Consider the following 16,840-nt stretch of genomic DNA (forward strand, 5'->3'; position numbering starts at 1 on the left):
TTCAAGTTCCTTTTTAGTGTAGACTAGTGAATTTAAGTTGCTTTGGGAGCAATGGTTAGAGATGGAAATGGTGCCACTCCCCACACAAATGACCTCAATCAGCTTTTATTTTTATGCACTTTCTTTATTATAATCTATTGAATGTTTGGTATAATTAGGTCTTATATAAGATCAACCCTTCTTTGGTTCTAATGTCTCTTATTTCCAACACTCTCCTTGAGACATTTTATAAAACATTTGGAGCTCTTAGCTTCCCCTAGGTCTAATATCATATTAAGATTTCCATGGAGTAGCTAGGACTCAAACCTAGGACCTTCTATTTGTTTTTGGTGTGCTCTATCACTAAGCTTGTGGCCTCTATAAGACTAGTCCATCTTTGGTTCAGATATGACTTATTTACAATGTATTATTTCTCAAATAATAATAATAGAATGCAAAGGTGTTATTAACTAAATATATATTTGTCATTTTATTAATCAAGCATTATAAATTTGGATAGTTTTATATAATTTTTACATGTAAGATTTAATAATATGATTATAACTATTTGTGCTTCTTAAAGTTTTGACAAAAAAATCAATATTGTTATTAATTTTAAAAAAAGATATGGATGTGATAATTTAAAAAATTATATGAAATAAATGATTGTGAATGTATTATAATTTATTAATATTGATTCTTATACTTTAAAAATATTGACTAGGTCAAATTGCTATAAAAACATTAATATGAAGTCCTCCCTCAAACATAAATGTGTTTTCTCATTCCATTGTCTAAATTTCCCTTGGGCTCACTACTCAAATTTTCTTTAGACAATATTATTTCCATATTATATCATTTTTTATTGCATGCAGGCTTGCTCTCAATACACTTCATCAACATTAAGTATGCCCTTCATCTTAAATCTCTATATAAATTATAATAATATATTTTATATATTTACATTGAGTATATAATTATTTATTCGCATTCTAAACCTCAGGGAAGAGAATCCAATTGACCTTCGCGAACAACTTGATGTATTGTCTCGCTTCATCCCTTAAATGAAAAATAATTTTAAATTAATATAATTTTTATTAAAAAATTATAACCTAAATTATTTTTCTTTATAGAATAATTTATTATATTTTTTTATAGTTATTATATATCTCTAATGTCATATATATATTATTATAAAAATATAACAATTCAAATTATACAATTTACCTTTTCTTTATAAATATACCCTTCTTTCAAATGGATTGATAAATGTGAGATTTATATATTACCCTTCTTTCAAATGGATTGATAAATGTGAGATTTATATATTTGATGTGAAGGGTTAAGATTGGTTCAAAATGAATTATTGGAATTGAATGAGAAGAATTTTAAATTTGAGATTGAGAGAAGATGACTTAAATGCTATTAGTTGGTGTATGTAAGGTTGAGATTATTGAATAAAGTAAAAGTGAGATTGAAAGTTGTTTAGATTTGGATAGATGTTAATTGAAAATGGGTGTCTAGGATTTAAGATTGATTCTATTTGTTATGTTATGATTTGTATTTGTTTTAATTTTTAGTTGTGAATGGAACATGATTGTCTCATTAGAGGACCATTCTAATAGTATTTGTGGCTTTACTTTAATTTATTGAATAAATATATTATTTAATGATTTAATGGAAATAGATGCAAGAAACTACATTAATTAAGTAAATACAATTTATATAATTGATTTGATGATTGATAGAATATATTACTTGTTGAATTTAATTAATTAAATAAATATAATTTATCTAAAAGATTAGTTCACATGCGATGCAAGTGTGGCCACCAAAAGATTAATATAATGATGAAAGCAAATATCAAGATACGTTATGAACATATGATTAATTTTAAATATAATATAACAATGATTAAAATACTTATATAAAACACATAAATTATAATAAAATCAATTTTATTTTATTTATTATAAATATGAGTTTTATATGAGTATATTATTAATTCTATTATTTTAAAAATGATAATGCATCATTTTAACATTAAGAACCCAATCTTGTATATAATTTGTAAAAATAAAATAATGACTTTGTAAGTGATAACATCAATTATTTTTAAGAAAGAAAGTCTTTATCTATTTAGTCTTCAAGCTATCATATTAATAATTGATACATTATGGAATGACTTAAATCACACATACTAAGCTTACATTTTTAGGCTTGAAAGTGTTGAACACTGAGAGTTATATGATATTTTCTAGACTTAACATGTTGCTTAATATGTGTGGTCACATTAAGAATACACTTTTAGGCTTAGAAGTGTAAAACACTCAGAATTGATTAACATTATCTAGACTTAATATGTTGCTTAATGTATGAAGTTTAGGACTGACCGTGTCTGCGGTTTAAGGGCGACCATTTGTTAATGAAAGGAAACGCCAAGGTAGAGAGTTTGAGTTTTATTAGGAAACAAATATCTTGATGGCACTCGTATTTTCTCAATGTACACCATTGGATTTGTCATAATTGAAGATAAGGATACAAGTTCGTTTTATTGTAAGGCCATGAATTGAGATTGCTTTGGGAACGATGGGTGGAGATGGAAATGGTGGGAGAATGCAAGTTGTGGTGGTGCCACTCCCCGCACAGGGACACCTCAATCAGCTCCTTCATTTCTCCAGAGTTGTCGCCCAACGAGGAGCAACCGTATCGTTCGTGGCAACCTCCACCCATATTCACCAAGTCCGCAGCCGTGTTCAGGGATGGGATCTTCACAACTTCGATATTCGTTTCAAGGAATTGCCAATGCCCCATCTCTCAGGTGAAGATATTGATGCTCAGAGCTCTCATATGTTTCCACTTCATTTGATTCCTTTCTTTGAAGCTGTGGAGGATCAGCTAGGGTCTCATGTTGATCAGCTGCTGAGCACTATCTGCTCCGAGAACAATAACAGAGTGGTTATAGTCCACGACTCGGCTATGGGATGGATCCAGACTGTGGCTACCAAATACTCAATCCCTGCCTATCTCTTTATCCCCGTTGGAGCTTATTTTAACCTGTGGTTAAAACGGGTAAGTGATGAGACATGGGGTTTGTCCCCTGTTAACATATCATTGAAGCGTTGCTTTCCCGAAAGATCGATTAAAAATATTAGGCGTCAAAGCTCTTTCTTTGAGCATGCCAAGGGATATATCATAAACACATTCACCGCACTGGAATCAGAATTCATTCCCCGGGGAAGAGAGGAATTAGTCTTCGGTGGGAAACCTGTGTGGAGTGTGGGTCCTCTTCTTCCGCAGGCCTTCTTCAATGATGAACGGCGGTTGCAATTACAGGCGGACACGGAGTGCATGAGATGGTTAGATAAACGGGCTCCAGCTTCTGTTCTGTACGTTTCATTCGGCAGTATGTCTTCTCTCTCGGCGACACAGATCGGGGAACTGGCCGACGGATTGGAACGCAGCGGTCAGCCTTTCTTGTGGGTGCTCAGGATTGCGGACGGGGCCCATTCCTCGATGGAAGCACAGTTCGACTCGGCTTGCAAGTTTCTGCAACATGGATTCGAGAGGCGATTAGAGGGACGTGGTTTTATTGCGAGGAATTGGGCGCCTCAGCTTGACATCCTATTTCACGAGTCGACGGGTGGGTTTTTAACGCACTGCGGGTGGAATTCGACAGTGGAGAGTATCAGCGCCGGTGTGGGCATGCTGACCTGGCCTCTACATTGCGATCAGTTTGCCAATTCGGCTCTAATCACTCGGGAATTGAAAGCGGGCGTGGAAGTGAAAGAATGGAAAAATGCAGAGGAAAACGAGTTGGTGAGTTCAGAGGAGGTTGAGAAAGCAGTGAAACGATTGATGAGAAGCGAGGAGGGAATGCAAGTGAGAAAGAGGGCGCAGGAATTGAGAAGCGAAGCTCGAAAGGCCGTAGGCGATGGAGGGTCTTCGTGGAAGGATATGGATTCTCTTCTCCATCACTTTTCTGAATCTTTGTGAGGGTTTAATAATTGGGAAGTAAGGAAAAGGGGTTAATAATTGGGTAAGCTCTATTGGTATATTAATTTCAACATTTTGTATGAGGAGTCGTATGAGGAGAATTGTTAGTTCAGTCTTCCATGAAGTTAAAAATAGAAGATGGTAATTTCTCCCACTTGTATGGGAAGAACTCTAGTTTATAGGAGCTAAAAATAAGAGCTCTATAAATAGAAGTTGACAATTATAGTTTTCTATGAAGTTACATGAAACCATTTTTTTTTTTAAGCAGTTTTTTAAATTTGTCCAAGATTTATATATAATGAGGCTATTGTAATGCATTTAGTATCTCCGTTGATCCTTGCTATTGTTATATTTGCTTTAAAGTAATTTGTGTGTTTTCTTTATCTTCTTCAAGGATTATAGTTGATATACTATTTGTGGTTATACGATTTAGTCTTGTAAGATAGTTATATTATTTGTTGTCAACAATTACTTCATATGTAAATTAACAACTAATCAAATGTTGATTAAGAGATGAACAAATGAAAACTTATATATATTCATTAAAACGTGAAATAAATAATCTTTATTTCTATAAAATATTATAAGTACCTAATAAGTGTGTCATTTATAAAATAAGGTGTTTATTGTCTCAATTATTATTGTTATGTGAAGAAATAGTATTCTTATGTGTACAACTATTGAGATGGCAATAAATATGCATTGGAGTACTTCACATAAATAATTTATCTGGTCACATATATAAAAAGTGAGAAAAATAAGTATTTTGTATTTTAGCAAAATATATTATAGCATTACCCTTTTTCCTTTTTTTGATGTGTGAATTTCGTAGGTTGAATAAATGGTGATACACGAGTCCTCCAATCTCCCTTGCTAGGAAATTCCCCCTTTCTATTCACCCAAAACTACTTGCCTTGCCTTAATCATTTCATGGGACATACAATTTGGACAGAACATGTGTACATCATATTTAATGCGATCCTTAAAAATCCTTAGGACTAAATCATTTATATTTTCTCTATAATATTCTCCACTCTTAAATATAAAGTTCAAAATTGATGAATATAACTATAATTTGTACCTATTTGCATTAATTCGGTAAGCTAGCTTAAGTATCGTTCCAGAAAGTTGTCATCATAATATGAACTAAGTTTCTCTTGGAAATAAAACTAAGTGAGAGAAAATCCTTACTTTTTTTTTTCTCTTAACATAGTCAATGATATATAAAATGAATTGTTTTTCCAAGTAAAAGGTTTTCATTATAATTTTTTGTTGACAAGGAACATGGTGAAGATAAAAAAATTGCTCGTAGAGCCATTTTATTGTGAAGTGCTTAGCCATATAATTATTTAAGTGATGATCCATCTTTCAATCTATGTCAAACCCAAAATAATCATTTTCCTTAGAAATGTCATCATATTTTCTATTATTATTAGGTGAATCCACTCCATCAAATTATATATAAATCACAAGGGACTCAATTCCTCTTTGACAATGCATTGATTTGTTCTCTCATGAGTGTCATCTCCACTTTCAATGATAAAATATCTATGTTAACTTTGGATTTTTCTTCCCTCAAATGTTCAATATTATTGGGATCAATGACCTCATATTCTATATTATCATTGTGTATAGATTTCCAAATGTGATTTCATTATTTTTGCCTCTTGTGATAGGCCCCATTGTGATGGAAAAAAATAATTTGTAATAATTTACATAAAGTAAATTCAAATGATAAAAAATATTACTTAAATTTACATGGGGCTAGAATTCACCTTGCATAATTTTTTAATTTTTTTTGCCAATGTGTAACTTTGTGAGAAAAAATGGAGGAAATGTTAATCTCACAAAAACTCATTTGACAATTTAAGTTAAGGTAACTATATGCACACTATAGGAGTAGGGCAATAGCATCAAGACATGTATCAACAACATTAACTTAGGTGTTTCATTAGTCAAAAGTAATATATACTAAAAAAATTGATTAATACACAACTAGCTTGCGACAAACAAATCAATCAAGGAAAGTTGTTGCTAACCTTCATGAGTTCTCTTAACCAATTGAAGCTTGAATGATATTCTACATAGAAATAACAAATACTAGATGTTCTCTTTAATATATTCTTATAATACATGAAATTTACTATGTGGTCTATCAACCACGAACCTCCCATACCACATTAAATAAATTTATGATATCAATACGACCCTCCAAGAAAACATTGTTTAAGTTTTGATTAGATAAAATGGGAGAGGACCAAACCTTTATATAACAACCATAGCTCGCTAAAACCAAGGACCTCATGAGGGATGAGAGAGCCCAAAAAAAGAACCAGTTGACAAAAATGAACCAAAACTAGCTGACAAACAAAAATAACTAACAATGAAGAACTAAACCAAAAAGCAAAAGACACACAAAAGGAACCAACACCATCCACCGAAGAGACGAACCAATGGTCTACCTGGTGGGGTTTTTTCCAACTTTCCAATCTTGGCTAAGCACTTTCACCTTCTAAAAAAAAAGACAATCTTTTGTTTGAACCTTTTTCTGAAGAGATAGCAAGGGACTTTAGAATAGCCTTGACCTTGGAAGCAATAAGATCTGATGTAGTGGCAGGAGATAATTCTAGGTGATGCTTCTTCATCAGATGCCTTCTCTCAATCTCCTCCTAAATGGCTTATAGAGAAGCCAAATATTTTCTTTTCATTTTAATGTTGAGGGCCACCATCTCATCCATCTTCCTCTTGAGAGTCTCCTAGTTACTCTGAAGCTCTTCAATGACCTTTGGCTTCTCCTTCATTCCATCCCTTTGTTCCACCTTTTCATGGAGAGCCTTAAATTCCTCCTCCATATCTCCCCATTTCTCAAGCTTCTCTATCATCTCATTGGTTTCCAACTAGAACCTTTCATCTTTTTCCTTCCATCGCCCAATTGGAAGATCTACAATTAGCCTCAACCTATTAATTTTCTTCTTTACAACATTGAGCTAGGTAAGGATCTAGTGAATAATTATTTTTTGCCTATTGTAAGAACCACATAATTCATTAACTTTTTTTGCTAAATCTTCTAAATCCCTCTTCTGTACAGAATTAATAGGGGAGGGAGGAGGGGAACCCAAAGAAGGTGTTGAAGGGGTAGAAGAACATTAGGTTTGACCGAAGTCCACTAAGAGACTCTGGAATAAGAGGAAGAAGAGTTCTCATATAAATTTCCTCTAAATCCTGCTCTTTGACAATAATTTCTTTGTTGGGGGGCAAGGGAGTTCTAATTTTTAGTATAATGGTTAGGGTTAATCTAAGTAGGCATCCCTTTAAACTTAGGGGTTGTCATCGCACTAGGGGAATCCTTTCTATCCGAGGTTCCAAATATTTCCACAACCAGGGTGGGGTTAGGTAGGTGACTAGAAGAGTTAATGGAGGGCCTACATGTAGGGGTCATGGCTAGGTGAAAATAATAAAGCCTCAAAATTATCCCTTGGTATATGGGGATCACATTCTTGGATTTAGCAATATTAATATATTAGAAAATGGAGGAGAAAATATTATAGGGAAGTTCATTTTCATAGTGTACTCAAGATGATTTAGCATTCAGAAGAGCTAGGAGTGAAACAACTCGAATCTTCCATCCAACATAATTTATTTCATTAAGAGTAGTGTGACCTCCTTCCAACTCTAGGAATATCTTTCCTGTTAAATCCACTTACAAATGAGCGACATTTTCACCCAGGTTAAGGAACCTCTTGAAGTTGACTTATAATGAACCCCTTTCTCTTCTTAGGGAAGGTCACACCTTCCATGATAAGACTATTGGTGGTAGTAATAGATTCCATAGATATCGTAAAAACTACACCCCAATTTTAACTTCACCCTCTTTCTAAGAGCAAGAAAATTGATTTGAGAGAGAAGGGTTAAAACCCTTCATGCCCTCAACATAGGACACTAGGTTACCACTTTCAACCACCACCTAGAGGATTTCATTTTTCTTAAAGTTGCCACACTTATCCAACTTAGTGTAAATGAGATCACCCACATAGTAGAACCGTTCCTAGGGAAACTAGTAGTGATTGGGAAAGGGTTTCAATAACCAACTCTAGGAAAATGTCAACAAAATGTGGTATTTAGAGAAGTGTTTCTTTCAACAGATTTAATAAGCCATCTCCAAATCATTCATTGATTGAAGGACAAGATGGACAAGGCAAAAAATAAAATGGCAATATTTAGATTTTAATGCATCATTGGGACTTTTGTTCACCTATAACATGACACAAATGTCATCAAGTAACTCATGCATCACCGTCTAGATTTTGAGATGGTTGGAGAAGGGACCCAAGTTTACCAACCTATCTATAGACTTGTTCCCCGCTCGAAGGTTGTGGATACTTTGGATAATTTCTATGGATTCTAGCCACCTGAAATAAAATTGGTATAATGCTATAGATTCTTTAAACTTCTTTAGGTTTTTCTATAGTATATTGTGTGCATTAGCACATAGGTTAAAAACTTCAATCATCCTCATATCATTAAACTTCCTTAGGGATTATTCCTCTACTTTCTTCTCCACATGAAATGTATGATCCTTGAAGGAATCCATTAGTAGCTTTAGCTATTGTTTTAGAGCTAAAGATGCATCAATTTCTACCTCTAGTAAGCTTTCATGTAGAATCTGTATTGCATCATCAATTAAAGACTTTCTTTCTTTACATGCTCCTACAAAAACTCCTTCCTAGCTAATGCATGTAGTATATCTCCCAACTGAAACTTATTAAGAGGGGAAATTCCTGAAAAAATTTATCTATCCCTCATGTGTTGGTATTTGTAATAGTTGTGGAGTTACCATAGGCTCAAACTACATTTGAAGACCTAATAGGTCTTTAAAGGAATAAAAAGATCTCTCCCCAACATCTAGGTTGTCCTTCAAATCAACATTCTTCTCAACCAATTTTTCAATAGTATCTTGAGCCTTATTAGGATTGATCTCTTCCTTCTCCTAGTCACCACCAACATTTTCAGTATCATAATTTTCTTTTTATTCTTTTCCTCTTACATATTTATTCCCCTCTGCATCTGCATTCTCTTTAGGACCAATGTTCCTCGTGTTCTCCTCTATTTTTTTGGTTTTTGAAACATTTTTCTATATGCTTTGATCAACATTGCTTGAAGAAGGAGCACCCTCATCATTCCCTTACTTCACATTTGGCGCAAATGTAGTAGACTTATCTAGAGGAGGAGTTACCTTATCTTTCTTAGCACTATCATTTTTCTCACCACTACCAGTATCTATTACTATGACATCAAAAGAAAACATATAAATATATTGTATATTGAAATAATCTTCTAGTTCATCACCTAGAGGAGCATATTCTTCTCTCACTACTTCTCCCTCCTTCATCTCCTTCAATAATTTTTGCAGTTATCTCTTCGGTTTCACTCTGTACTTCCTCTTTATCCTCTTTTCTCATACTCATAATCATATTTACACTATGTTTTGACCTTAATTATTGTGCTTGGCTTTAAACCACTTTTGTTTTCTCATCTTTAGATAATGTTAGTCCATTTTCTAATAGTAATTGTTCTCTCAATTTTTTATCAAGCTTTATAGCTTCATCTCTCTTCTTCATCAAATAATCTATAACAATCTCCAAAAGTTGGTAAAAAACATCACTCAAAGCTAGATTACATTTCATCGTATAAATACTACTTTTTTTCTCAATGATATCTTGATTTTACAAGGGCACATCTGGATTAGTTCAACTATTTTCTCTAAAGATAAAAGGAATTATATTGCATTCAAAATTGCATCCAAACTAAAGATATCTCAATTACGTGAATGCAGAGGAGTGTTCCTTGATTTCTTTGGTTCCCCCTTTATTTTGTCTTTCCTCTTTGAGCTTCCTTATTCTTCACTTTTTTTTTTCTCTTCTCTTCAGCTCAAATGCCTTCATTTATTCTTCTTCTTCATCTTCTTCATCAATGTTAACCAATTTTATTCTTTCTATATTTTCTTGTTTATTTCTTGGTTTCTTCTTCTCGGTATGAGCCTCAAGTTGCTCCAAAATGGTAGCAATAGACCTCTTTCTACTTAGTAGAGATTGAAATTTTTTAGAAGGTGTAGGAAGTGTGGAAGTAGTAGTAGTAGATCTTCCAATTCTCCTAGGTGCTTGGGGTGATTGTGGGGCATCGAAATAAGTCCTGGATGCCTCAATAGAGCTATATTGTACACCCAATTTCTTCTCCAAATCTCCTTTCATCTGTTCAAACTTTTCATCTACCTTCTTCTTTATTAAACTATCTATTATTTCATCATAAGTGTCAAACCTTTTTGCATTAGGATATTTTAGCTTCTTGACAAATATATTTGCATAAGCCTCCCAATCAAGTCGAAAGACCTCATATGGAAAATTTGGGATCCAAGAGGTCCTAGGCTCAATAGCCCTTATGTAGCAGTTATCTTTATCAACCATAAATGTGATCTCATATTTATATTTCTCTACTACTTCTGCATGTATTTTATACCACATATTCATCTCATCTTGAAAGGTTTTGAAAAAACCCTAATAAACAACACCACTAGCTTTTGCATCTAAAAGGATATGCATGTGATCTCTTTACTATGAACCTAGTGATACATCTTTTCTCCAAACAATATTTTTAACTCTTGGTAATTCTCTTATGAAGTTAAACATTAAAAAATAATTAAGGAATCATACTGGAATGGGTACTTTGTCTCCTTGGTATTATGCAAATTCTACATCATTTGTTTTTTTAGAAGCTCACATAGGTAAAAATATTTACCCTCTTTCACCATCTAATAATTGGTATGTATGGAAGTTGTAGAGGTGGAACCCTCTTTTTTGGTGAAGTAAACTTTATATGCAATACTCATAGAGGCATAGTAAACTCCCAAGTCAACAATGTCATCAATCGAAAGTACTCTCTTGTCAAACTTTGCTTTGGTTAACCTTGTAACCACATCATTCTTCATTGATTTTAATGTAGAGACTTCTGTGGTTGAACAAAGAACTGTTACTTCCCTTATAGCCTCATTAGTTATCATGTAGGTATGGTCTAACCAAATGAATTTTTAATCAATATGACTCAATATAATTCATACCATCTATTCTTCCTAAAACATAAGAATACATATCCATGCATCTAATTTCTTATCTCCCAAATTGGCATATTTTGGTTTCAACATGTATTGGTCATCCAACAACTGCTCTTCTCTAATTTTTAATTTTTACATGATCATACTCATCCAAGCAAGCATAAATATAAACACACACATCCTCAGTATGGATAAATTTGATGGGCACATGAGAAAATGCACCAACGGTGTCATTTGCAAAATATTTGTATGGTAACTTCTCAAAGATGGGTCATGGTTTGTCTGCAACATCTATAACCCTAGGAGTAGCCATTATCAACCTCTAAACTTAGGGTTTACAAAATATATAGAGCAATATCTACAAAATTCAATACCTAGGGTTTAAAAATGGATACGTGCATGCAAGCTCTCTTTTCTCCTTAGCTCCTCAATCACTATTGAATGCTTCAAATGAGGTTAAAAAATGACCAAGTGTTGCATATATACCTCTCCTCTCTATCGCATTATATTTTCTTTAGATTTAGCAACTTTTAACCCTTTTTCCATAATGGGTATCTATCAAACATTCCACAATCCTTTGCAAGGAAAGAATTTGCTCCAAAAATGAGACTAATTGACTTAGCATCACTAAATCATCACACCCACATCACCTTAGACCAATATTTTAAATATTTCAGCATTTTCCACTATAAGAGGTTTGAAAAGTTCTCAAATATAACTCCCCTTTAACCAATACCTTTTCTATTTAGTTACTATAAGAACCATTTGCACCACCCTGAGGTACCGATTCATCCTTCACATCATTGTGTTTCTTTTCTTTTAACTTATTGACCCATATCTTTTCCCTCTCTTTCTTCATTTGAACTGGATCAACCTTATTTTGTGGAACATAAGACCTAACATCCTTTCCTTTGAAGAATGTAGCAATATGTCCTTGTTTATTGTAGTTATAACATATAATACCATGTTGTGAAGCATGTACATTCCCCATGTTAGATCTGCATTCAATAGCCTTATCACCAAATTTGTTGCATGTATAATAGTAACCATCGAAAGATTGAGAATTCCTAGAATTGTTCATATTCATGAAACCATTCCTCATCATTCCACTTCTACATTCATTATCCTTATGACCATATTCTTTGTAAGCATAACATTAACCATTAAATGTGTAATGTCCTACAATTGTACCCCTTGCAATTTTTGACTATATTTGGGTCTTCACCTTAGTGTTTGCATCCCTCAGCCTGATCGGAGACTTGCATATGCTCATGCACATCAAAAACTCACTGCAAATCAACCTTGTGCTTGATGGTATGATGAATCAATAAGGATCCGATAAACTACTGAGAGGGGGGGGGGGGGGGGGGGTGAATAAGTAGATAGAAAACTGACATAAACTTTTCACCAAACAAAAACAACCTCTCAAGTCAAAACTCAAAACGGACTGGTTCAAACACTGAACTACAAATTGCAATATCACTGTCAAGTAAACTGGTTGACTGTCATAACACAATAACAGTAAAACAACTCTGAAACTCACAAAACCTTTTAACCAAAACATCTAAATACTTTACTTACGAAAGTAAAATCTCATTTCAGATTGCTATTGGTCATCATGTCATATCTAAGTGGATTTAGCTGTTAAGGAAATTAACCATATCAAACATAACCACAAAAACATTCACCACTTGACACAATGATTTTGATGTAGAAAACCAAATAGGAAAAACCACGGTGGGGATGAATATCCACAAGTATTCTGAACTCTTCTGAAGTTTGCCTTGTTAGGAGCCAAGCCTGTTAAAGCTTTACAATAAGTCCTATTAAGAACAGATCCTATTAGGGACCACCTAATTAAGGGATTGACTATAATGCCCTATTAGAAACAATACCCTGTTAGGAGTAACCTCGGTAGAGGATTTTAAATTCAAGCTAATGGATCACCTGGTTAGAGGATTTAGATAACACTAAGCTTGTTAGAGCTTACCCAGTTAAGGGATTTGATTGTTGTAATTGTTAGAGAACAATAGGGGTTTGCTGATCTAGTTAATAGCACTACTCTACTTAATCAGATCCTTTTCATGCTCCTATCTACCTTTACACATATTACAGATACATCATCTGGTTCGGCAACCAATCACTCTTACATTCAACCAAAATTGCCAACACTACAACAAAACAACTCATTGACCTTATAAACAAAACAATAGGTCGGTAACACATCATAAACCTAAGATCTCATAGAGATTACAAACAAATCGGTTCAAGTATGACCGTTAGATATACATAGAAATCACTACACATCATTCAATACAACCTCGACCGCTCCTTGATCACCACTTTATCGATCTCTGTAACTCATCACGCTGTTTCCATTACATGCAATGAACTTTCTCATTCCCAAGACAAAAACCATTATCTCTACATGCCAAAAACCATTTGAAACTCTTCTCATACAACATGCATACGTGTCATAATCATTACCTCTCATCATTTAACCATAAACCAATACAACAGATTCACCAATCTTCATCGGTTAGAGTTTAGCATATCAACAGGTAGGGTTCACCAGTTGATCTCACTTCTTCTCTAGTAATATCAATTTCCTTCACAAGCTCTCCTACCATTTGCAAAACAACATTAACACAACATCATTACTGATTATAATTGACATCAATGACAACATAAAAGTTCATCAACGCAGTCTTCATGCAAATGCCAACAATCTCCCCCTTTGGCATTGATGACAATACAAGTATCAATACCCTTGATTGCTATGATTGTGAATAGGAATCTTGGTTTACAATTACCATGTACTCTCCTTCAACTGAGTCTCCATGTCTTCAGCTAGTAACTAGCTATAGATCTTCTCTCTATCAATCATATGGTTCTTTTCCCCAATCATATAGTTCTTCTCCCCCTTTGACAATAATTCCAAAGTGAAAGTAAAACATGCAGTGTCATGCTGCACTGTTCTGCAACATCTACCTACAACTTGATGCTCCCCCTGTGGAATAACTCCACTCTACACCAATCCTGCTTCAAGATTGTTGAATTAGCTCTGGGACTGATGTATTCTACATCATGCTCAATTGACCTCATGTAGGGTCATAACCCCTAGCTGACCTCTAAGATACTCAAAATTAGTCTTAGGTAGAGAATTAGTAAAGATATCTACTAGCTGCTCCTTTGTAGATACATGCTCCAACAACACATCTTTACTCTGCACTTTCTCTTTGAAGAAATGATATTTCAACTCAATATGCTTGGTTCTAGCATACAACACCGAGTTTTTTGAAATATTTATTGCACTGGTGTTATCCCATAAAATCTTTACAGGATCTGTAATCTTCAACCTGAATCATTCCAAAATGTGTTTCATCTAGATTTCCTGGGTACAATTCATATATGCTGCAACATACTCAGCTTTGACAATGGACTATGATGTACAACTCTGCTTCTTGCTTCTCTATGAAACAAGTCTTCCTCCAAGAAAGAATGCACCACTGATTGTTCTCTTCCTATCATCAACATTATCTTCCCAGTTTACATCCATATAAACCTTCAAATCAAAGTTACCTGCATATGGATACCATAATCCATAGTCAATAGTACCTTTCAAATATTTGAATATCCTCTTGGCTGCTATCAAGTGTGTCTCCTTTGGATTCTTCTGAAATCTAGCAACCAAACCAACTGCATGAGCAATATCTGGTCTGCTATGAACAACATAATGCAGTTTCCCTATCATTGACCTGTACTCCTTTTCATCAACAAATGCGACATCATCCTCCTTAGACAATTTACAACTTGTAACCATTGGTGTCCCAACTGGTTACTGTCATTCATTCCAAATGTCTTCAATACCTCTTTCACATATTTAGACTATGTGATAAAAATACCACTCTTCATCTACTGAATTTGCAAACCTATGAAGAATTTTATCTCTCCCACTAGAAACATTTCAAATTCACTTTTCATTTCATTTTCAAAGTCATCACTCATGTCATCATTGCCCCCAAATATGATATCATCCATAAACACTTCACTAACCAGTATCTTATCTCCTTTAGATTTGAGATATATATTGTTGTCTTCACTGGTTCTCTGAAAACCTATCTTCATCAGGTGTGAATGTAGCCTTTCATACCATTCTCTTGGCACTTGCTTCAAAGCATATAGTGCCTTTTTCAATTTACACACCATATCTTTTGCATCAGTCAAATCATAACCATCTGTCTGCTCAATGTATACTTCTTCTTCCAGTATTCCATTCAGAAATGTTGACTTCACATCCATTTGATATACTTTGAATCCCTTATATGTTGCAAATTCAAGTAGAGTCCTAACACCTTCCAATCTATCAACTGGTGCAAATGTTGTTGGCAATATTACATTATAAGGATATTGAGAAGGTTGTTGATGATTATGGACATAACTGATTAAAGATGTTTTACAATCTTGATATTATTATTTTGTCACTGATGTCAAGAAATTGATTTTCTAATTCAGTATGATGTTGCCATATCTTGAGAAATATGATATGAAGATTATAAAGGAGTCGGTAAAGACACAGGAAAGAATATGATGAATAAGGGGATAAGTTATTCAATGGGCAACTCTATCAAGTTAGACAATGATGAGATCTTGATGTTTTAGATTGTTTTAACATCATACATATGTTGTAAAATGTAAAGGTTAATACTATACTATGTTATCAAGCAAAGAACCTAGTTAGTAAACCCTAAGGAACCTAGTCGGTAAACCCTAAGGTTATCGTAGTCGGTTAATGAAGACAGAATGACTACTGAGTGAAGTTTAGTATTCACCGAGTTGTAACCGAGCTATAACATAATGCATTAAATGTTTACATGTGATATTTAATGAAAGAAGCTGATGAGATGGAGCGGATCAATGATTAGCAAGCCGTGGAAGAAGTTTGTTAAATGAATCTAAGGCAATGGAAAGTTGGCAAGAAGATCTACAACTCAGATTGAATTGCATTACCCTAACACAAGTTCCAAGGTGAATGTGCAAGTTCCAAGGCAGGGTAAAACATTTTCAGATTGAAAGATACAATGAACCTGAACAAGATTGAAGATTTGATGGCTATGATTGATCATGGGAAATGTGATCAAGGAGATTAAGTGGTTAGAAGATTGTTTATAAATAGGAAACTGTTGATAAATAATGTATGCAGGCAAGTGTATGCACAGGGATGCTACATAGTGATTACCGAGCACAGAAGCTTGAAGACCTGTTAGAATAACAGAGTATTGATGCCCAACAGATAGACAAGATTAGTTCTATGTCTAGATTGTATTGAACAAATAGGAATCTGCTTTAGCATTTTAGATGTGAAGTTGCAGATAGATTGTATTACTGTTATTTTGTGAAAGTGACAGGAAATCTCTTAACCGAGTGGACTTAACAGTCTTATATGTAAATCCTCTAACAAGGTGAAATTTTGATTGAGTGTTTGAAATCCTTTGACAAGGTCACTTCTAACAAAGTGAAGATCCTAACAGATCTGAGGGAAATCCCTTAACCGGGTCACATCTAGCAATGTGTTTGTAATCTTTAACAGGATTTGCTTTTAATCGAGCATACTCTAGAAGAGTATATTTCTTAGTGGGTCTGAAATCCCACAGTTGTTTTTCCCTATTTGGGTTTCCACGTTAAATCTGGTGTTATGAGGTTTATATTGTTCATATGCTTTTGAGTTTGCATGTTTGACAGTTTTTGGTTATATGACTG

The 16,840-nt window shown here is 34.0% G+C and overlaps 1 protein-coding gene across 1 annotated transcript; it reads left to right on the forward strand.

Moving 5' to 3' along the window:
* Positions 1-2,498: 2,498 nt before the first annotated feature.
* LOC131051931 (zeatin O-glucosyltransferase) lies at positions 2,499-4,314 on the forward strand. Its single transcript, XM_057986533.2, has one exon. The coding sequence runs from the start codon at positions 2,569-2,571 to the stop codon at positions 3,973-3,975; it is 1,407 nt and encodes a 468-aa protein (XP_057842516.1). The 5' UTR covers positions 2,499-2,568; the 3' UTR covers positions 3,976-4,314.
* Positions 4,315-16,840: the final 12,526 nt, after the last annotated feature.

This window comes from Cryptomeria japonica, chromosome 8, assembly GCF_030272615.1.
Source record: "Cryptomeria japonica chromosome 8, Sugi_1.0, whole genome shotgun sequence".
Taxonomy (NCBI): domain Eukaryota; kingdom Viridiplantae; phylum Streptophyta; class Pinopsida; order Cupressales; family Cupressaceae; genus Cryptomeria; species Cryptomeria japonica.